This window comes from Olea europaea, chromosome 1 (genome assembly GCF_002742605.1).
Source record: "Olea europaea var. sylvestris chromosome 1, O_europaea_v1, whole genome shotgun sequence".
Classification (NCBI taxonomy): Eukaryota; Viridiplantae; Streptophyta; class Magnoliopsida; order Lamiales; family Oleaceae; genus Olea; species Olea europaea.
The window spans coordinates 6,665,250-6,688,907 of record NC_036237.1 but is presented as its reverse complement, the minus strand read 5'-3'; the positions used below and the strand labels follow the sequence as shown (position 1 = coordinate 6,688,907).

Below are 23,658 nucleotides of genomic sequence, written 5' to 3'. Positions count from 1 at the left end.
ATATTTGAATTTTTTTTTTAAAAAACTCAGTGCGTTCTCCACCATATACCCAAACATTATAAATACGTCATGAAATTTTTAAATAAACACATAAACTAAAAAATAAAAATTAAATATTAAAAAAACAATATATATTTTACTATTATTTCGTAATTACAAATGAATGAATGAATAAAATATACAATGTTTAAACGTTACAATATGTACAATTATTTTAAAAAAACACGGCTCCAATATCTACGGATCACCATAAAATTCAAATAAATCACAAGCTAATTTATTTCTCCAATTTTGTATCCACGCCTAGTTGATTGCATTAACCTTCTGTGCTACACTCAAAAATTCTATGTACTTGATGGCGAACAAGCGCAATCACCCCTACAATTACAAAATATTGTATTAACACATCACCGTCTATCTAGAACGGAAGTTGTAAATTACAAAAATAAAATAATAAACACTTATGATATTTGCTGTCTTGCTGTCATCGTGTCCCACACGGTGGCCAATCTGTCCTGCACAGTGATGTTCGCTCGTCTAGCCAGCACGGGGACGATCACAGAAACTGACTCCAAATTTTGCTCGAGCTAACCTTGTGTCAGACATGAATGATTGGGGTCATACACATACATAATCGAGTCGGTGAATACAATCTCCACTGCAATGTAGTGATGATTCACACATACCGAGATGTACAGATGCGTACAACCCTACCATGACTTTCCCCCAACACTCAACCACATCCCTACGACCCACTCCATCATGTATGTAGGCACCGTGTACTCGCTACTCATAGCTTAGAACGTTTGGTACTCAATGTCAATGGCATGTATGAACTCAGTGTTCAATATGAGTCGGTCAGGAATGTTGAACGATCTTGGATGTCGTTCAGCTCGATCTTGTAGCAAATCTTTGGCGAAGTCAATGTGCTGCACCAGGAAACACCAATTAAAAAAGGGGTCATTTAATTTCATAAATTCAAAACTCAAAACTATGTATACGTAATAAATAACAATATTACTACTTCACATACAGTATCAACGAGTCAAGCCCCCAAAGTGGTGATGTCGTGAAAGCACTTGTAAGTGTCCAAGATCGTCTTATGAGCAATCCTGCGGCTGGCTCTGAAAAATAATAAAAGAAATTGTTAAGTAAAAATATAGATGTGTTAGCATCTACGTAATGTACTAATCCGTAATGAATAATACAATACTTACCCGGGCATAATTGCTCCACTCCATCTCGAACGCTTTCCACTTGGCGTGTCCACCTCCCTGAATAAATTCGGGTGCATGCTGTCGACGAACCTCCTCCTTTTCGCCTCCGCGGTAAACAAAGAAACGACGTACTGTGATGGTGCTCTTGACCTCTTGCCGACCACCAGCTCCAGCATGTCAGTAGTACACGACACCCTCCCAATCTCAGGCACTCCCTCACCTACCATCGGGACCACCTCATTCGTCCCATCCGACACAAAAACTATGTCTAGTGAGTCTGGCGTTAGAGATGGTACCCTCTCCCCCTCGTGTACCCCCTCTTCCTCCGGCACCCTCACGATCTCCACCTCAGGTACCCCCTCCTCCTCCGACACCCTCATGAACTCCTCCTCCGGCACCTCGGTACCCTCTCCTCCTCCGACACCCTCACGACCTCCTCCTCCGACAACCTCCCGACCTCCGTCTCTAGTACCCCATCCTCCTCCGACATCCTTACGACCTCCTCCTCCGGCACCCTCTCGACCTCCGCCTCTGCTACGGCCTCCTCCGACATCCTCCCGACCTCCTCCTCCGTCTCCATCGAGGCCCGATCCTCCATCTCCATCTCCATCGGGCCACCGAGATATGAATCTAATGCATCATCAGATGCCCACAACGAGTCAATATACCCCGTCTAACCTCCTCGGCTGATAACCACCAGCCCCTCCATCCCGATAGCCGCATGTCCCTCCTTCGTCCTAATAGCTGCCTGTCCCTCCGCCACCCCCTCCATCCCAATACTCAGTAGTCCCACGCAGACCTACTATGTCGCCTGTATCGCTACGACCTCAGCATAAAGGTCTCCTACACCGATCTGTACCATCCCGACATCACGTCATAAGTCAGCTACTTCGCCTCGTAAGTTAGCTACGTTGCCTCTGATCTCCATCATAAGTCGAAACATATCATTGATGGAAGCACTTTGATTGCGTGCAGCTAATCCACGTGGGAGGTGTCCGGACGCAGGAGACGGTGATCTCATATAGGGAGGTGACACTCTCGATGGAGGTGATCGCATGTAGGGAGGTGACACCCTCGACGGAGATGATAATCGACGGCGCTCCTAAAAAAATAAACATTACAAATAAATAACTTAATTAAAAATTATAACAATAATCAACATATTATATTCAATTAACATACTGTGTCCTAATCGACGATGGACTCAGACCTCTCTCGAGCAGCACGATCTGTCAACAACTCATGGATATAATTCTAATCCTCCTCCTCGATCGATGATGTCAGCTCAGTGAGGACTTCAAGCTAACATATTGATATTTCATTGAATTATTGACCACGTATCGAGATTTCAAAAAAGACATACAACAAAAAACGCAAATATATAATACGTACCTCAGGATCGACGAGGATAGCTGATAACTGTTTTGCAAGGGGCTTGTCTCGTACTCGCCAGCGGTGCATCCGAGGGATGCATGTATCCCCTCTCCTTGCATACCGACCAGCCAGGATGGGGACAGTCTCATAGACCCATATCTGCAACAATTACGATTATTATATATACAATTTAATAAAAAAATAGATAAATCATTATGTTAAACATTTACTTGCAAAGCTAACGGCATGCCATATACATCGTACTTACGCTCCGATCTATCTCCCCTAAGCATTGAATGCCCCCTCCTGAAGATGTGTATAGTGTCGACAAAGCATCTCTGCCCTCACGGATAGCTGTTGAACGTATCGATGTCATCAATAACTTGCAAATGAAAAACGTCAATTGACGTCTTGTGATGACACCTTGGTACGCTCTCCAATAGAAACACCATCCCCAATTTCAACTTGTCAGACATCTGGTCGTATCCCCTGAATGCATCTTGTAACTGCGCCAGTGTCACTGTCGTGTGCCCATTAAAATAATCATTCAGCAGCCTCTTGTCTGTCGAAATACTAGCCCTTACTGCCTCTTCGCCCGTACATCTCAATCCAATGATGAGAGCAAACTCGAGTATTGAAAATGTAGTAATCTTGCCCCCAAGTTCAAAGTGGAGGGCATCTCCATCAACTGGTTTAAGTAGCTGACACGGTAATGAATTGATCAACTGTCCAGAGAACTATACAGATCATAGCAAATGCAGGGGCCATAGGCAGGATCGACGTAATATCTCTGCGTGCTCCTCGTCCAATGAATCTAACATTGCCGTGAAGCTGACAAACTTACAATTCGACGTAACTTTGGTAGGAACCTGTCTCAAAACTGTGTCCAAATGGTAATCCATCCTATAAAATTTTAAATTTTAGAACATTTGGAACATGATGTCACAAAATTCAACTAACCGAACTGTAAGTAATATACGCACGAAATAACAAATAATAAAGAAAATGAATTAAAAATTAAACATCAACTTATAAAAAGTGAAAAACTAATTTTTGTAAAATTATTTATTTCATAGTTTATTTTAATCCACGTTAGAAATTTATTTCAATTCTTTATTTAATTAAATTTGATTATTTGATTATTTAATTACATATTTAAATAAATTATTTTGAAAATTTATATTTCTTAGTTATTTAAATTGTTTATTTTTATTTAAATGTTCATAATTTATTTCAATTGTTTATCTAAATTATTTATTTGTTTATTTAACATTTATTTTAATTGTTTATTTAATGCTTAATTTTAATTATTTATTATAATTGTATATTTAATTATTTTCTTTAAATTATTTACTGAACATTTAAACGTAAATATGTAATTATTTGTTATATTTTTCTTTAGTTATTTATTCAATATTTATTTTAATTATTAATTGAATATCTAATTATTTATTTTAAATGTTAGATATTTATTTCAATTGTTTATCTACATTTTAATTACTTATTTTGATTATTTTTATCCAATTGTTTTTCATTTATTTGTTTCAATTGTTCATTTAAATTATTTGATTTAATTATTTATATTGATCGATTATTTAAATTATTTATTGAACAAGTAAACGTTAATATTTAATTATTTATTTCAATTAAACTTTAATTAATATTTTGATTATTGACATTTATTCATTTATCATTTAAATAACCATTTAATTATTATCTAAATGTTCATTATTTATTATTGTGCATTTCAATTAATTATTTATTCCAATTGTTTTTCATTTATTTGTTTCAATTGTTCATTTAAATTATTTGATTTAATTACTTATATTAATCGATTATTTAAATTATTTATTGAACAAGTAAACATAAATATTTAATTATTTATTTCAAATGTTAGAAATTTATTTCAATTAAACTTTAATTAATAGTTTGATTATTAACATTTATTCATTTATCATTTAAATAATCATTTAATTATTATCTAAATGTTCATTATTTATTTTTGAGCGTTTCAATTAATTATTTATTCCAATTGTTTTTCATTTATTTGTTTCAATTGTTCGTTTAAATTATTTGATTTAATTACTTATATTGATCGATTATTTACATTATTTATTGAACAAATAAACGTAAATATTTAATTATGTATTTCAAATGTTAGAAATTTATTTCAATTAAACTTTAATTAATATTTTGATTGTTAACATTTATTCATTTATCATTTGAATAATCATTTAATTATTATTTAAGTGTTTATTATTTATTTTTGTACATTTCAATTAATTATTTATTCCAATTATTTTTCATTTATTTGTTTCAATTGTTCATTTAAATTATTTGATTTAATTACTTATATTAATCGATTATTTAAATTATTTATTGAACAAGTAAACGTAAATATTTAATTATTTATTTCAAATGTTATAAATTTATCAGTTAAACTTTAATTAATATTTTGATCATTAACATTTATTCATTTATCATTTAATTATTATCTAAATGTTCATTATTTATTTTTGTGCGTTTCAATTAATTATTTATTTCAATTATTTTTCATTTATTTGTTTCAATTGTTCATTCAAATTATTTGATTTAATTACTTATATTAATCGATTATATAAATTATTTATTGAACAAGTAAACGTAAATATTTAATTATGTATTTCAAATGTTAGAAATTAATTTCAATTAAACTTTAATTAATATTTTGATTATTAACATTTATTCATTTATCATTTAAATAATCATTTAATTATTATTTAAATGTTCATTATTTATTTTTGTGCATTTCAATTAATTATGTATTCCAATTATTTTTCATTTATTTGTTTCAATTGTTCATTTAAATTATTTGATTTAATTACTTATATTGATCGATTATTTAAATTATTTATTGAACAAGTAAACGTAAATATTTAATTATTTATTTCAAATGTTAGAAATATTTTTCAATTAAACTTTAATTAATTTTTTTATTATTAACATTTATTCATTTATCATTTAATCATTATTTAAATGTTCATTATTTATTTTTGTACATTTCAATTAATTATTTATTCCAATTGTTTTTCATTTAATTGTTTCAATTGTTCATTTAAATTATTTGATTTAATTACTTATATTAATCGATTATTTAAATTATTTATTGAACAAGTAAACGTAAATATTTAATTATTTATTTCAAATGTTATAAATTTATTTCAGTTAAACTTTAATTAATATTTTGATTATTAACATTTATTCATTTATCATTTAATTATTATCTAAATGTTCATTATTTACTTTTGTGCATTTCGATTAATTATTTATTCCAATTATTTTTCATTTATTTGTTTCAATTGTTCATTCAAATTATTTGATTTGATTACTTATATTAATCGATTATATAAATTATTTATTGAACAAGTAAACGTAAATATTTAATTATGTATTTCAAATGTTAGAAATTAAATTCAATTAAACTTTAATTAATATTTTGATTATTAACATTTATTCATTTATCATTTAAATAATCATTTAATTATTATTTAAATGTTCATTATTTATTTTTGTGCATTTCAATTAATTATTTATTCCAATTATTTTTCATTTATTTGTTTCAATTGTTCATTTAAATTATTTGATTTAATTACTTATATTGATCGATTATTTATTGAACAAGTAAACGTAAATATTTAATTATTTATTTCAACTGTTAGAAATTTATTTCAATTAAAATTTAATTAATATTTTGATTATTAACATTTATTCATTTATCATTTAAATAATCATTTAATTGTTATTTAAATATTCATTATTTATTTTTGTGCGTTCCAATTAATTATTTATTTAAATTGTTCATTTAAATTATTTGATTTAATTACTTATATTAAGTGATTATTTAAATTATTTATTGAACAAGCAAACGTAAATATTTAATTATGTATTTCAAATGTTAGAAATTTATTTCAATTAAATTTTAATTACGTATTTTGATTGTTAACATTTATTCATTTATCATTTAAATAATCTTTTAATTATTATTTAAATATTCATTATTTATTTTTGTGCGTTTCAATTAATTATTTATTTCATTTATTTTTCATTTATTTGTTTCAATTGTTCGTTTAAATTATTTGATTTAATTACTTATATTGATCGATTATTTAAATTATTTATTGAACAAGTAAACGTAAATATTTAATTATTTATTTCGAATGTTAGAAATTTATTTCAATTAAACTTTAATTAATATTTTGATTATTAGCATTTATTCATTTATCATTTAAATAATCATTTAATTATTATTTAAATATTCATTATTTATTTTTGTACATTTCAATTAATTATTTATTCCAATTGTTTTTCATTTATTTGTTTCAATTGTTCATTTAAATTATTTGATTTAATTATTTATATTGAATGATTTTTTAAATTATTTATTGAACAAGCAAACGTAAATATTTAATTATTTATTTCGAACGTTAGAAATTTGTTTCAATTAAATTTTAATTACGTATTTTGATTATTAACATTTATTCATTATTTACATTTTTCATTTTTCGTTTAAATAATAATTAAATTATTATTATTTAAGTAATAATTAAATAATTATTTAAATAATAATTTATTGTTGTGTATTTCAATTATTTAATTCACGCGGAAAAAAATAAAACAGAAGGCCCAGGCGACAGACGACCCAGGCCGTCTGTTAAACAGACGACACAACCGTCTTCTTCTCCAGCAGTCAGTGTGCCTAGGCCGTCTATTAAAAGACGGCCTGGGCCGTTTGCTAATGAAAGCCTGGGTTGTCTATTAAATAGACGGCACAATCGTCTTCTTCTCCAGCAGTCAGTGTGCCGGAGATCGCCATTTTGACCAAAAAACCTCAAAAAAGGCAATTTCTAATAATTTTACATAATTTACAAAGAGTTCTACCACTATTTCCAACAAAATAAATCTTCAACATCCATGTTCAAAGATTAATGGAGGAAAAATAAGCAAAACTTACTTTCTTCGCCTCTAATGGCGGCCGATCGATCTCCTTCCAAGAAAAAGTCGTCGGTTTCCTTACTATTTCTTCCCCTTCTTTCTCCAGACATCGGTTTGAGAGTGATTTGCTAGGGGCAATATTGGGTTTTCATTGTTTTTATGGTTTTTACATATTTTTCATTTTTTTTAAACAGTAGTCAATGGTTATTTTGGAAAATTGTCTATTTTTTATGGCTATCTGCCACCATTTCCTCGCAAAAAGTTGCCCCGCCTCACCCCACCCCGCATGCCTCGCACCCCCATCCCTAATCTTACACAAAATTCACATCCTTCCCATAATACCACTCTTAATACATGAATGGTTGTAAGAGACTACTGGATTACCTATGTAAATCTCATGCTCCGTTCCATGGAAATTGCAAACACAATATATATATATATATATATATATATATAAACAGGCATTCTTTTGTACTTTGGATATTTTTTACATAAATTATAATATAGCCATTGTCATCAACACTACCTTCATCTAAGAGGAAATTACATAAAAACAGGCATTAAAATGTTCCAATTCAAAATTCAGATGTGACTATGCATGCGGAATCGACGACGATGACAATCGACCTAGCACTCGTCTTCTCTTCTACCTAATCTCTCCTCTCAACAGTAGCGGCACCACCCTTTGTGACACCATAGGGACACGAAGATTGCCATCGGCTGCTGCATAATCATCCGTGTTCAAATATCACATTGTTGTTGTGGCGATCTGAGTTGTAGTTTTTGCGGTATTGGTGGTAAGGTTGTGGTTTGACTGTGGAGGTGGTGGCGATGATGGTGATGGTGTAGTGGTTGGTTTCTTTAGGTGTCACGCTGACGACAATTGCAATAGCGACACGAAGATCGCCCGCAACTGCTGCAGCATAAGCATCCCATGTTCGAAGATCACAGTATTGTAGTGACTATCTGAGTGGTGATTTTTGCAATGTTAGTAGTGAGGTTGTGGATTGATTATGGAGGTGACGGTGACGGTGACGGCGACGACGACGGTGGTGGCGTAGTGGTTGGTTTATGTGGGTGTCTTTTTGTGAGTGTTGAGTGGTTCTGGCAGTTGAGGTGGGTTTGGATTGTGTTTTGTGTGGTGGGGTGATGGTGTTTATGTGGTGGCAGTTTTGTGGTGGTGGATTTGGCAATGGTTTGGGGTTGTTTTGGTGTTGTTGGGGGTTTTAGGTGATTTTTATTGGTTGTGCAGGTATAGGTACTGGCGGCGATGGTGGATTTGGCTGCGAATTTGTTGGTTGGTGGTGTAGGTGGAGGCGTGTGATGGTGGTGGCGACGAATGGTGATGGTGGTAGTGTAGTGTTGGTAGGGGTGGTCGTAAGTGGTGGTAGCAGTGGTGATGAACCAATTATTTGGTTATATATGACCAATTATTAAACTGTAACATTAAAATTTGATAATTTGTTACTGAAATATAATTTGTAATTAACAAATTTGAAAATATATGACCAATAATAAACTGTGATCTGTGATTTTTTTATTTGTGGCCAATGAAATAAATTATAACTTTTAAAATTTTTGATTTGTGATCTCGAAATAATATGTGACTTACAAAATTTTTGATTTGTGACATCAAAATAATCAGTGGTCAATTAATTTGACAATATGTGACCAGTAAAAATGTTGTGATCTATAATTCCGTATATGTGACCATTAATTGTATATTTGTAACCTTATTAAATTTAATTAATAAACATTTTTAATTAATTAGCGAATACCTGAATTTTGCATTTTGAAACTTGACACCTAAAAATTGAATTTGACATATTTAATCCGTGGCTTTTGAAATTTTCCCTTCATCTAACTTCCTCTTGGGCCTAGCCTCTTGAAACATAATCACATCCCTCAAGGATGATCAATCGGCCAAATCTCGGCTCTGCAACCCTAAGCAATAATAGCATTTCTTCCCTGGCATAGAGACAAAACTCCGCGAAGATTTTTATCCATAACATCGTCTACACCAATTTGTTGCCATAATTTTAGACCAGGAGGGTATTTGGTGAGAATTAAAATTAAATTTTTTATAAAAAATTTTGGAATATGTGGTTGAAAAATTGTGGGTTCTATGAAATATATTGTTAAAATTTAATGTTGACTTTGAATTGAGATTTTAATTTAATTTTAATCCAAAAAAAAAGGCTCCACGTATTCCATCGCCAATGTTTTCCTGTCAAAATTTCCATCAACATCGCCGACAACTTATCTATTGCTCTTTTCATCAACTTATAGCGTGTATGCATATTCTGTGAAATAAAGAAAAACAATTCAAAATTAGATTTTGTAAAAATGAATTTAGAACTGTACCAAAATCTTCGCTGTTAATGCCAAATGAGAAATGTTACAAAATCAAAGTCATTGGTCACCGTTGGACATGGGAAAAAATCTTGGTGGGTCCAAATACATGATAAAGGTGAAAGTTAAAAGGAATAGAGCCCTTCACGCGCAATAGTCGCAGGCAAATCACGGCTATACACGTAAAAAAGAAGCGGATTGCCTGTGCTTCGACGCGAATATAAAGTGGGTCGAACTGCCAATATTCATTTAGCTCAACAGAGGCTCAAAATATGGAATAATGTTATTTGCCGTCCCTGATAATAATCACTATTTTAGATGAAATTGAATGGTAGATCAATAACATAGGTCCAACGTCCATGCATTTAATTTAACTTTATCATTTAATATCACTATATCGTCATGTAGAGTGGTGATGATCATTACTGATGATAAGATAATATTATTCCACAAGAGATTGTGTTGGACTTGATATCAATATTCATGGCCTCTGCAAAATATGTACTAGTATAAAGTCGTTCATTGGCAATATCGGCCTCCAAAATTCTTACATGCAAGGGATAGGAGGAAATCGAGCTAAATTTTACGCCCACATAATGTTCGATTTATGAAGTATTTAGTACGGTATGTTAAACAATAATAATTGATTATCGCTTAAGATTAAATGACTAAGTTGAATTAGTTAAAGAAAAAAACTAGAAGATAAACCTCAAGAGACCCCATGAATCACATGGGACATGAAACTACAATAGGCATGCATTTTGATTTCAAGGTTTTATCTAAAATAAAAATGAGTAATTTGAATTTTACATATTTCAATTACCAAACAAGTTTTAATTTGTCATTTATTTAATACAAACACATTACTAACCATAAATCATGCCTGTGACAAATTTTGGTTGTAGGAAATATATGTTAATACTTTACAAATATGTGATCTTATAAATTGAATTATACAAATAAATTTATTGAAGTTGAAAAATAGTTTGCTGCTTTTGTGCTATTGTAATTTTTTTATATGCTCCTTCGCACGCATTATATTTATTGTGTTTGTAGTAATATCGAACTCGCAAATTTTACAAAGAAAACTTATAGAAATGTGAGTGTTATATAAGAGATGAATTATTCAGTGTCGATAAAATGTGAATCGTCACACATGCTTGATAGGTAATATATTTATATTTATTTTGTCTACAACTTGCTATTGCATGCAAGCAGAAAACATTTTTATAAAATACTGACGTGCCTGGTCACCTATATAAATAACACTGATATTTTAATTAGTATTTAATAGTTTGATACAATATTAATTATCTTCTTTTAAATCTTAAATTGCTATAAAGAGAACATTTATCTTATTAAATTTTGGGATTTTTTTGCAAAATTTTGAATACTAAATAAATCAATACATCATACATGCATGCATGGTTGTGAAAATCAATTCAGTTAACTTGGGCAAGTTAAATATCATGCTTGATTCCTCATGCAACTACATTAGTGCAAAGAGCCAAAGAGAACACTTCCAATACTCAAATTAATTAATATATGAAAGGAAAGTCACTTCTTCTATACCAACCCCCACAATTTAAAATTTTTTGAAAGCAAATGAAAAAGGAAAAAAAAAACAAAAACAAAAACAAAAACAAACAAACAAACAAAATAAAAACAAGGCCACGAAACTCAAATACGTTAATCTTTCACCATTGACTTTTGTGCCTCGAGAATATTTTTGACATCAATTACAGTATCACCAACACCGTCAGCACCACCTCCGGGTAATTTCCTCTTGGGCTTTGCCTCTTGCAACATTGACACAACATCCCTCATGGATGGTCGGTCGGCTGGATTCCAGCTAGTGCAGAGCAATGCAACCCTAAGCAATAATAGCATTTCTTCCCTTACATAAGCACAAGATGCTCCAACATTTTTATCTAGCAAGTCGTCTACGCCATTTTCGGTCTTAATTTTAGACTTTACCCAATCAACAATGCTATTTCCATCACCAAATTCTGCTAGGATTGATCGTTTTCCAGTCAAAATTTCCATCAGCACCACTCCATAACTGTAAATATCACTCTTTTCATCGACTTGGAGTGTGTATGCATATTCTGCAAAATAAAGAAAAATATTTAAAAGTAAATTTCGTAAAAATAAATTCAAAACTATAAAAACTTTTTACTGTGAACGCCAAATCAGAAAATGTTACCAAATCACACTCATTAATCACCGTTGAATTAATGGAAAAAATCTTAGTGGGTCCAAAATACATGAAAAAGGTGAAAATTAAAGGAAAAGAGCATTTCTCGAAGACAAACCTCAAAAGACACTATATGCATCACATTGGACATGACACCACATTAAGCAAGGATTTAGTCACCAACTTAAAACCAGCATGACGAAACATCATGATTCATGGGTAATCCAACAATAAAAACATGAACCATCCAACAAAAAAGCATGAAATGAATAACAAATTAAGATAAGAAATTCAATAGACAAAAGATAAATATTTTTGGAGATAATTTAATTTCAAAATTTTATCTAAAATTAATGAAACATGTAATGTTGGAATTAAACGCGTTTCACTTGTTAGTTTTAATTTATCGATTATTCAAATACCAAACATATAAATCGAACCTGGAGCAATGTAGCCATATGATCCAGCAATCACTGACATCAATTCATCGCTTTGCATCAGCTTAGCCACTCCAAAATCAGCCACTCGAGCCTCCATCTCATTGTCCAAAAGTATGTTACTTGGCTTCAAATCACGGTGGACGATAACTGGATCACAGTCGTGATGAAGATAACTTATCCCCTGTGCCACCCCGACTGCAATCTTATATCTAGTGAGCCAATCAGCCATCAAATTATGATCATCACCCTTAACTTTGCCATGCAATAAATCATCCAAACTTCCATTGGGCATGTACTCATAGAGCAACATTGTACATTTATTGTTACTGCAACATCCCAACAATCTTACGATGTTCCTATGTCTTACATTGCCTAAAACTTCAACTTCTGCTAAAATTCCCCTCCTCTTTCTAATTGTCTCTTTGTGCTTCCCCCATAGTTTCTTGACCGCTATGATCTCACCACCTGGCATTTCGGCCTTGTACACGGTCCCAGTGGACCCCCTTCCAAGGATTTTATCAGTGGTTGTTAGGCACTCCAATACATCATCAACTGTGAAATTCAATCTTTGAAATGCAGTTAATTCCCAGGGCCCAAAATCTTTATTATCAGAAAATCTGCGGCTGTATTTCGCCTGGAAACACCTGATGCCTACGATTAGTACAAATAATGCAATGCCAAATGCTGCAGCTATGATCCAGAGAATTGCCCCTGCAGTCTTCTTGGGCGGCTGAGGGACTGCCGCTGCACCGGCTGCCAGTCCATCTGACAGGCAGGGCTTTTTAAGAACTCCACCACATAACCCGTTATTTCCAGTAAATGATGACGGATGGAGGCTTGAAAATACTGAGCCTGAAGAAGGTATTGGACCTGTGAGCTGATTATATGATACATTAAAATCCTCCAATGTCCTGCAATTCTTAAAATTTGACGGGATGGATCCGGTGAGAAAATTATAGGATAAATCGACATCTGTAACGAAAGGAAGAGTGGAAATTTCCCATGGAATGATTCCTGTCAGTGAATTTCGATGTAAATTCAATCTGATGAGCTTTTCACAATGGCCAATGTTCCAAGGAATGCTCCCGCTAAGGTTGTTCCCTTCTAGTTCGATTCTGTAATAGTTTTGACACCCAACGAAATCAGGAATTTTTCCTTTCAGGCTAGCAAAACTGGCAATGAAAATTTGTAAACTTGGTGCACTCCAAATATTATCAGGCAATTCAGTGTTGAATGAATTTTCAGATATGTTCAAGAATTCCAACTTAGCCGCATTGCCTAAATCCTTCGGAATCGGGCCTGAAAAATTATTCTTGCTGATGTCGGCGAATGTGAGGTTGGGCAAGAAGCCTAACCCAAATGGTATCGATCCATTGAGATTGTTGTCTTGAATCCGGAATCTTGACAAGGCCGTGCAATTTGCCAGGGATGAAGGAATCTCACCAGTGAACTGATTCGAGAAGAGAATGAGTTTAAACAATTTCCTGCTGAGACAAAGATTTGATGGAATTCGTCCCCACAGAGAATTCGAAGAGACATCAAGCAATTGTAACCTGGCATTGGAGCCTAAATTTTGCGGTAAAATTCCTGAAAGTGAATTATTCCAGAGAGATAAGAAGGCCAGGTTGGGGAGTTCACCAATTCCTTCTGGAATTTCACCCGTCAGCTTATTGTTCATCAAGGACAATGTTTTTAGTTCTTTCAATTCTGAGAATTCGCTCGGGATATTCCCCGTTAGATTGTTATCGGACAAATCAAGAGCCTTCAAAGATTTCAATTGAACTAAACTCCCTGGAATTTTACCCGTAAAATGATTCTTGAATAGCAACAATGCTTCCAGCTTCTTCAAGTTGCCCAGCTCTACTGGAAGTTCCCCGGAGAGATTGGCTGATGAGATATCGAGATAGAGTAAATTTGACAGACTCGATAACTCCACTGGAAGTCCACCAGAGTACATGTTATATCCCAATTCCATATGTTGAAGCTGATACAGGGATCCTAATTCAGCAGGAATTTGACCTGTCAGTGAATTTCCATTCAAGTATAAAGACTTCAGTTTTCGGAAATGGCCATAGCTGACGGGGATTGTGCTATTGAAGTAGCTTCCACCGAGGTTTAGGTACTCAAGATTTTGGAGGCGAACGAGTTCTTCCGGCAGAGGACTGGTGAAGCTGTTGCTGTAGGCATTTAAGAAGGTCAGAAATTTGAGTCTTGAAATTCCAGGTGGTAAACTCGAATTGAACAAGTTGTGACTAATGTCAAGTGTTTTGAGATTTGGTAATTCAAAAATGGCAGATTGTAGTAACCCATCAAATGCATTTCCACTCAAATTCAAGTGTTGTAAATTCGACAAGAATTTGATATCACTTGGGATTGTGCCTGAAAGATTGCGCGTTGAGAGGTCTAAAATCGTGATTTGTTTGCTCTTTGCGTCACATTTAACGCCACTCCAGGAGCACCAGACTGTCCGGAATCCAGGCCTGGAGAATCCATTTGTGAGGTCCCAATCCTTGAAAGTGTTTAGAGGGTCTTTGAGCGATGATTTTATTGATACAAGGGATATGAGCTCGAGTGGTCGAGTCGAGGCGGCTGAAGCGGCAACGGTGCTAGGGAGGAGTAATGAGATTCTAACAAGGATTAAGAATGTTGTTGTGAGAAGATGAGAAGGAAAATTCATTGTTTTGAGGTTGCAGTGGAGTAGAATTTGTGTTGTCCTGAGACAAGTAAATTTATGACATGGAAGTTTTTGAAGGCAAGATTTGCTTTTCTTGAGTGCTGGGTGCAGTGGGTGTTTTTCATGATCATTAGTTTCTCAAGTGGGCTTTGTTTGGTGTGAAGAGAGAGAAAGAAATACATATACAGAGAGAGAGAGAGAGAGAGAGAGAGAGAGAGAGACTGTTCTTCATTTCTATCTATCAGTATTTAACTTTTGTCTATTCTCTCACTATACTTTAGTTTTCTTGGATTTCTTTCTCCTCTTTTCCTTTTCCCCCCTTCACTTTTTCATCATTCCTTGTTTCCTTTTATCTTTGGTCCAACATTTTGATACATTTGGGCAAAGAGGCAATGTTTTTGCAGGATCCAAGAAAGTGATACTATATCCCTCTATCCATGCCTCTTAGTCTTTGAATAATACGTTCCTCTTTTTCTTTTTTAAAGATTTCTTGAGGCTTCCTTGTGCAATTAAATGAGTCGGACATGGCCACCTCGGCAAAAAATTCCCTAAAAAATAATCAATATGCATAAAAATTTGACTAACGTTTATATTTCCATGTTACCTTCCATGATATTGTATTGTGGCCTTAGTCGGCCTCACCAGGGAAAATGTCACAAAGCCCTTAATTAACTGATCGAACTAGTAGGCTATTTTTATTTGAAAAGGTTGTAATACAATTAGGGAAAAAATCTATTACTCTTGAAGTATGGAGTACTCGGAAAATACAAGGCACTCTTAACATTTTCTCATGTTAGACCTGTCTTTTATTCGTCCAACATGTTAAATGGAATAACGTGATAATTAATTAGTTTCCTTGGAGATAAATATCTATTGAGTTTGTGCAAATTTTACCAACTCCAACTTGGTTAGAATGTATTAAATTACAAAAAAAGTTATAGATCCATTTCAAGAAAATCGGAGGTCGAGTCGGCAGGCAGAAGCCATAGTGGGAGGAGTAATGAGATTCTAACAAGGATCAATAGTTAAAGAATGTTGCAGCAGTGAGAATAAGGCACGACCCAACATTTTTTTTTTCTTTTTTTTTCGTTTTTAGTTAATTGTTGGAAAACATACAAAAAATTGTGATGAGCAAGGCCTAATAAAATTGAAATGTGGCACGATCGACCCGCCTCTTCTAACAAGCTAGATCTCATCTCACTTGAGATTGTAACATTGCCTCTGGCATCAAGCCTACTTCTCCAAACAGCTCAAATCGATTCATCTTTTCACTTCTAATTTGCTTTACGGGAAATTATGTCATTGCCTTGATCGAAAAAAATTGTACCAAGCCTATCTTCTCCAAATAGCTAAATCCGACACATGTTTACAGGAAATTATATTCCCGGGGAAAGATGGCACCAAGCCTATATAACGATCAGCCAGAAGGATATATTTATCTGAATAATTAGTGTGATTATTAGGTGCTTGGTATAAATCAATTTGATTGATGATGAGTAACAATAATCATCCCTTTATGGCAATTATATATATAAGCTTTATCAAGAATGACATTAAATGATTTAACAAAAAAAATAAAATAAATAACATTTAAAAATAGATATTTTTTTCGGATTAAATGCTATAAAATACAAGTATACGATGAATTTGATATATTTATGATTCGAAGTAGGGTCATGCTACTTGTACTTGTTTGTTCACACTTTGATTTACTCGGACCCACCTCCTCCTCTCACATGGGGTTCGGACCTCACGTCATGACCCCCACATGGGACCCGACCTCATGTGAGAAGAGTGGTGAGATCCGGTAACCCAAAATGTCAACAAACAAGTACAAATGACTTAATTCTTTAGTGATGTTTTATGGTAAACATCAAGTGAATGAATATATTTGTTGTGTTGTCCAATCTAAGATCCTATAAAGAAGCATATATTTATTATCCTTTGACCTAGAGCATGTTTAGTATATAAAATCAATTATTTTTGAAAAGTTATTCTTATCGTAGAGCTTTTAGAAATTTAAAATAAATTGTCAATTCACAAGCAAGATCTTGAATTCGTATACTTCAACTCTACGGTTACTTCTACTTGGTGGATACCAGGTCGTAATCATTTTCTATCAATGATAATTAATCTACTAACCATATTATAATAATTAGAGGCATTTTAAACTGATAGAAATTTTGACCACTATCTAATAGATATTTGTTGCAAATGATGAAGTTATATTTGTAGTTTAATCAGAGTTAGATCAAACATTAGGTAAGTTAGACACTCTCCTAAGGTCCTCTATTTATCGATATTGTTTGATGATTCTCTGCAACGTCACTAACCATGTCCTCCTTGGTAACGCTGACAAAAATGTGTCGGTCATCATTAACGGTAATTTTATTGGTAATTTGTGCACTTATATAGGCCACATTATTAAACATTTATGTTGTCAAATTTTTATTTTTATTTTATTTATTTATTTATTTATTTTTGTTTGTAGTAATGGACTCGTTGAAAGCAATTGGAGAGAAAGAATGAAGAAAATTGGATAAAATGCAACTTTGGGATCAAACTCCACGTACTAGAAATTCAAGGATTAGTACACTCAATTAAATTTTATTCTTCGTGGAATAATACTCTTAACTCACTAAATCTATTACTTGTCAACGATCTCGAACATTTGCGAATTTCGCACGAATCTGAATCATCAGCTTTCATACCATCGTGATCACCAATAAATTTGGTTACTGGTCATTTACTCCATTAATTTTTTGGGAGATGCTATATGTACCAAATTATTTACCAAATGGATGATCGAATTGACAATTTCGCGCCCTTATTGGAGTGGACAGGCGCCCCTCCAATAGCGGGCACCACTTGTAAATTCGATCAAAAATTAGGTAAGATATTTGGTACAAGTAGATTAATTCTAATTTTTTTAATTGTGGTCCTCAAAAAGGCCTAGTTAGCAAGTTTTCTTAAAAGTCCCCAAATTGTTTGAGTAGCCTCTACATTCAATACAATTTACAGGTTAATTATGTGTTGCAATCAATCAATCAATCAATCCATAGCCATATAAACTATACTTTCTGTCGCACAATCACTTATTGTTGTCCTTCCTATGGTGATTCCTGTTCGAATGTGGTATGGTACATCGTATTGTATATCTCGAACATCATCATCATCATTATTATTATTATTTTTTTTTTTTGGTGACGGGGGAACTCGTAGCCGTTACCCTACGGGTGCATACTGAGTAAACCCTCGGACTAACGCAATAGTCTGCGAACCCCGCCAACCAGATAAACCGCACTAGACAAGTCCTGTGCGACAGGCTCAACCGAGAAAGTGTTGGTAGGGGGAATCGAACTCGTGATCAAAGGTTTTCGCGCTCACCTACTCCACCAACTTGACCGCCACATGAGGGGTTAGTCTCTTTGTTGTCCGGGACATTGTTGTGGGCCCTGTGGTTGTGTCATATTCAAACGTCTTATTGCATATACAACAGTAAATTTCCATTTTTTATTTTTACCCATTGCAGTACCAAAAGAAAGATGAGTAAATATAGAAGTGTATTGGAAACTAATTACAAGTAAAAGCTAGAATTAGAAAATAAACATAAGTGGCATAAGTAGAATAGTAAAAATGTGTTGGTGATCACTAAAGGTAATACTGGCAGTAATAAATCTTGATGATCAACATATTGATATCAGTCATAATCACAATATCTTCAATGATCACTAAAGACGTCTCATAGGTGATGAAAGATGATTTTTCGTCGGTATCTAAAGCACCATCGGTGGTTCACGAAACGTCACTGACAATATTGTCGTTGATAATCTCCGGTGAAGATGTGTCGATGATAATAGCTAATATTACTGTCAATAATTCCATCTGAATCTCGAACGCATTTTTTTTTTTATCAGAATCGTCAATTACCATACCATCAGGGATCACCAATGAAATTTTCATTAATGATCATTTGCTCCATTAATATTTTATTATTATCCTTGTAAAGACCATGTTAGTGATCTTGACTAAAGCCCACAAATTGTTTGAGTCACTTCTATAGTTAATTAAATAGAATACATTGTGAATGAAAGCATTAATTCACATAATAATTAATCAACTTCTAATTCTTATAATTTTCAATTATGAAAATTGATATATTTCCCCAATAAGGTCAAATTTGTTTTAGATGACAAGGTAAAACCAAATAATATTAATGAAGAGATGAATGTGAGATATTTAAAGTTCAATTTATTTAGAGCGTGCTAGGGTAAGCCTAAAAATACTAAATTTTTAGTCTCACATACATTTGGATTTACTTTTTCTAAGTTTCTAACTTCTAAATTAAGAATTTTTAATTTTTTAAAAGTAACATTGACCTTACTTTAATAGGTAAATTAATTTTAATTTTTACATAGAATAATACTATATGTAGTCGTTCACTACCGCAATCGTCTTACGTGGTATACATGTGACAATATTGATTTAATGCATAAGACAATAAAAATCAACCACATTAATCCATCAAATTACTAATCGCCATAGGTATGCTACATAGGGTGTCTGCAATAGTAAGCGACTATAAATAACATTTGTCTTCTTATTTAACATGCTTTTACTCAAAGTAAATGTACTTAGAAAGTTAATAAATGTACTTAAAAGTGAACTATCTAAGTTTAACCAAATATGTTATTTTCAGTTTACCATATCGAACATGTAGAAATTTTTTGAAGCTACTTTATTTACTTTTGTCTGATCTATCGTTCTAGCATATTTATTTTGAGCCCAAAATGGTGGAAATTTTTAAACAAACAAAGAGCAAGCCGGATCTCCCAAGCCAAACAAAATATTTCTAGGGATAGAAATAAATAAAGGACTGAAAGACGTAAGATTAATAAATGAATTGTCGTTTTACATTTATAAAAATGAGTGAAGTTTACAAATGAATTGTCGTTTTACATTTATGAAAATGAGTGAAGTGTGACGGTTCCATGTTTCAAGGTCTAATTATTATTTTGATTCACTCCCCCCGTAACCAACTCGAATTTATCTTCTTCTTTTTTGAACGATGTACAGCTAAGAATGTGTCAGCTCGGGATCATCTAGCTCAAACCCAGGATACATCAAAGCCTATACAAATTGTTTCACAGAATAGCTACAAATGTGAGACATGGGGGTGGGCTCTATATGTTTAAAATATTGTCCAAAAATACCACCCACCTTCTATGTTATGTGTATTCTATAGAAGTTTTGTGAACCAATTTTCTTTACTTGTAGACTCTCTACATCAATATGTGCGAAGAGGCAAGTTTTATTGGACTTGACTCTAAGACTTGCATGGCCAGCCCCAATTGTCTTTTTAATTTTATTTTTAATTTTCTAGAAACTTCAAAAAAGTCAATAGAAACTAAAAAAATTGAACATTCGCTTGCCCAAGAAGTCCCATGCCTTGTATTTTTCTAAACAAATCAAAGTAGGTCATGTTGAGCCATTAAGCAACATGCACAAAGGCGACGTGTCAAGGACCGCAGCTTTATTTAGCTCCTTGACACTATCGCAGCCGCACTTTGCCCAATTTCGACCGCACATTGTAAATATTTATCAAGTTTGAGTTACAATTTTCTTTTCATTGTAATAGTTATTTTAGTTGTAAAATAGTTCTGATATTAGTAAACGTTTATTATGATTCCTCGTCTTTTAAACGTCTACTCTTGTCACTTAGGTTTTTCTTCTGAATACTGTTATTGTGGTATTAGTCATTCAAAAATCTTTCAAGCTCATTGGTATCTGTTCTTTGCACCAGCAATTGTAATTTTCTGCATTTGTCAATTGTAATATTCAGTTTTCATCAATCAATGTTCAATTTACTTTCAATGTATTCAAATTCTCTATTGTAAGTTTTCTACAAAATTGTAATCAAATTTTCTTTCGTCTCAACGCAATCGAGAAAAGGCGGAAGGTAGTCTAGCGGAGCAGACTACTACCGCACGGTGTCCCTTTCTGTGCCAAGAAGAAAGGCACCCCGTGAAAGTTGGTATCAGAGCTACAGCTCACGACCCTCGATAAAAAAGCTATAGATTCAATTACATCCCACACCACTGAGGTGGGAGAGTCTCAAAAGAAGAGTACTACTAAACAGCGCCTGGATGTGCTTGATGAGACAACTACTAGATTGTGCTATGCCATGGACGGTCTTGAGGAAAAAGTCGAGATGGCAAAATCCGAGATTTGTCGATTACACATCCAACTTGATGAAAGCCAAAGGGCTTGCGCATCAATGACTGAAGCTACTACAATCATTCCTGATCTACAGGATGAAATGGAAGCATTGAGAGCTCAATTACGAGTACTCCAACTTGCAATGGGCAACAGGCAAGCTCTCGTACCTGAGTATGCTCCTAAACTCGGAATTCCTGAACCGTGTACCTACGGAGGGGCTCGTGATGCAAAAAAAGTCAAAAACTTCTTGTTTGACATGGAACAATACTTTCTCGCAGCTTCAATCAAAGACGAAGTTAGAAAGGTAACCATGTATCTGGGTGAAGATGCAAAACTATGGTGGTGAACCAAATATGCTGAAATGCAGGCCAACAGGGTCCGAATAGATTCTTTGGATCTCCTCAAAGAAGCGATCAGATCGCAATTTTTCCGAAAAAATATCGAGTATCAAACTCGACGGGCACTTCGAGACCTAAAACATACAGGCTCTATCAGAGAATATGTGAAAGTCTTTTCAGAGCATATGCTGAATATTCGAGATATGTCGAAAAATGATAAGCTCTTCACCTTTATGGAAGGGTTGAAACTGTTGACACACACGGAACTTCAGAGACAAAAGGTTACTGATTTGAGCACGGCCATAGGAGCCGTCGAATGTTTGAGCGACTACCAAACGGAATCCAGAAAAGATCGACCTTCGAGGAGTATCAAACAATTGGAGGTGGTAACAGACCTTATAGACTCAACTCGAACCCAAATAAGGGAGAACGTTACTCTCAGAATAAGGGAGGAACCTATCAAAACACCCGTGGCTTACAGAGAAATTATCATAATAACCGTCAAGAAAATTATAACGGCAGCAACAGTACCAACTGGAACAAAGGAAAAGCAACAGAGGGTTGAACTGATGCGACTCCCAAATTGATGTGCTTTTTATGCGAAGGACATCATTGGGTGTCGGAGTGATCTCAGAAACGGATGGTGAATGCATATTGTCAACTAACAAGTGGTAGGTCAAGTTCAAAGCAATAGGCCCCACAGGCTAGTTGCCATGGTGAGACCGACTTCGAATAGGATGAGGACGTAGTTGGGACATTTCCACATCGGTGCAACACACTGTCATATCGGGTTGCTAAAAAGGACAATGTCCCCTTGAAAGAGGCAAGGATGGAAGAAGCGAAGGCTCGAATTTGTAAGGTCAAAGGCTTAATGTACATTGATGTGAAGATCAACGGGAAGTCAATCGGGGCTATGGTGGATACCGGTGCTACCCACAACTATCTTTCATGTACCGAAGTAGAGGGACTCGAACTTGTTCTCGAAAAGGGTAGTGGGAAAGCCAAAGCAATCAACTCCATTGCTCAACCAATAGCTGGAGTGGCGAAATCAGTGTTGATCAAAGTAGGTCCCTTCGAGGGAAGGACAAATTTATCTGCAGTTCAGATGGATAATTTCAAGCTTATTCTAGTATTGGAATTTTTTCAAGATACTAAGACAATAGTGTTGTCGTATTTCGATTCGTTAATGATGATAGGTAATAAGCCGTGTGTCATCCCTACACAAGTTGGGAGGATCGGCGAGAAGAGTATCTCAACCATGTAATTTAGTAAGGGTTTCAAGAGAAATGAACATTTATTTGTGCACTCTTCGACTATAGGAGATCGAAGAGGCGACTGGTCCTATTCCAAAACCGTTAGAAGGCTTATTCGGGAATTTGAAGACATCATGCCGGACGAATTGCCAAAGAAATTACCACCAAAAAGGATGATTGATCATAAAATTAAACTTATTCCAGGTGTCAAACCTCCCGCCAGGGCACCATACGGTATGTCTAAGCCTGAGCTTGAAGAGATTAGGAAGCAATTGGGAGAAATGTTAGAGAATGGAATCATTGTGCCAGCGAAGTCACCATACGAAGCTCCTGTGTTGTTTCAGAAAAAGGCCGATGGTTCTCTTAGAATGTGCTGTGACTATCGAGCCTTGAACAATATCACTGTAAAGAATAGCTATCATATCCCACTGGTTGCAAATTGCTTCGATCGACTGAGTCGGGCAAAGTATTACACAAAAATTGATCTTAGTTCCAGATACTAGTAAGTTCAGATCAATGACGGAGATGAAACAAAGACTACGATGGTAACCAGATATGGAGCCTTTGAATTTAAAGTGATGCTCTTTGGTTTGACAAATGCTCCAACAACATTTTGTACTATG

General features: G+C 34.0%; 1 protein-coding gene across 1 annotated transcript; it reads right to left on the bottom strand.

The window, feature by feature from the left end:
* Nucleotides 1-11,424: 11,424 nt before the first annotated feature.
* Nucleotides 11,425-15,422, bottom strand: LOC111390627 (leucine-rich repeat receptor-like protein kinase TDR). The gene is made up of 2 exons (XM_023015711.1): nt 12,552-15,422; nt 11,425-12,022 (listed from the first exon to the last, which is right to left on the bottom strand). The coding sequence occupies exons 1-2, from the start codon at nt 15,226-15,228 to the stop codon at nt 11,604-11,606; spliced, it is 3,096 nt and encodes a 1,031-aa protein (XP_022871479.1). The 5' UTR covers nt 15,229-15,422; the 3' UTR covers nt 11,425-11,603.
* Between the last annotated feature and the right edge of the window lie 8,236 nt (nt 15,423-23,658).

Excerpts from the sequence above, each read along its gene's own strand:
- LOC111390627 (XM_023015711.1), bottom strand. The coding sequence starts at position 15,228 with ATGAATTTTCCTTCTCATCTTCTCACAACAACATTCTTAATCCTTGTT. Across the intron at positions 12,023-12,551 it reads ATATGGCTACATTGCTCCAG|AATATGCATACACACTCCAA; the intron begins GTTCGATTTATA and ends TTTATTTTGCAG.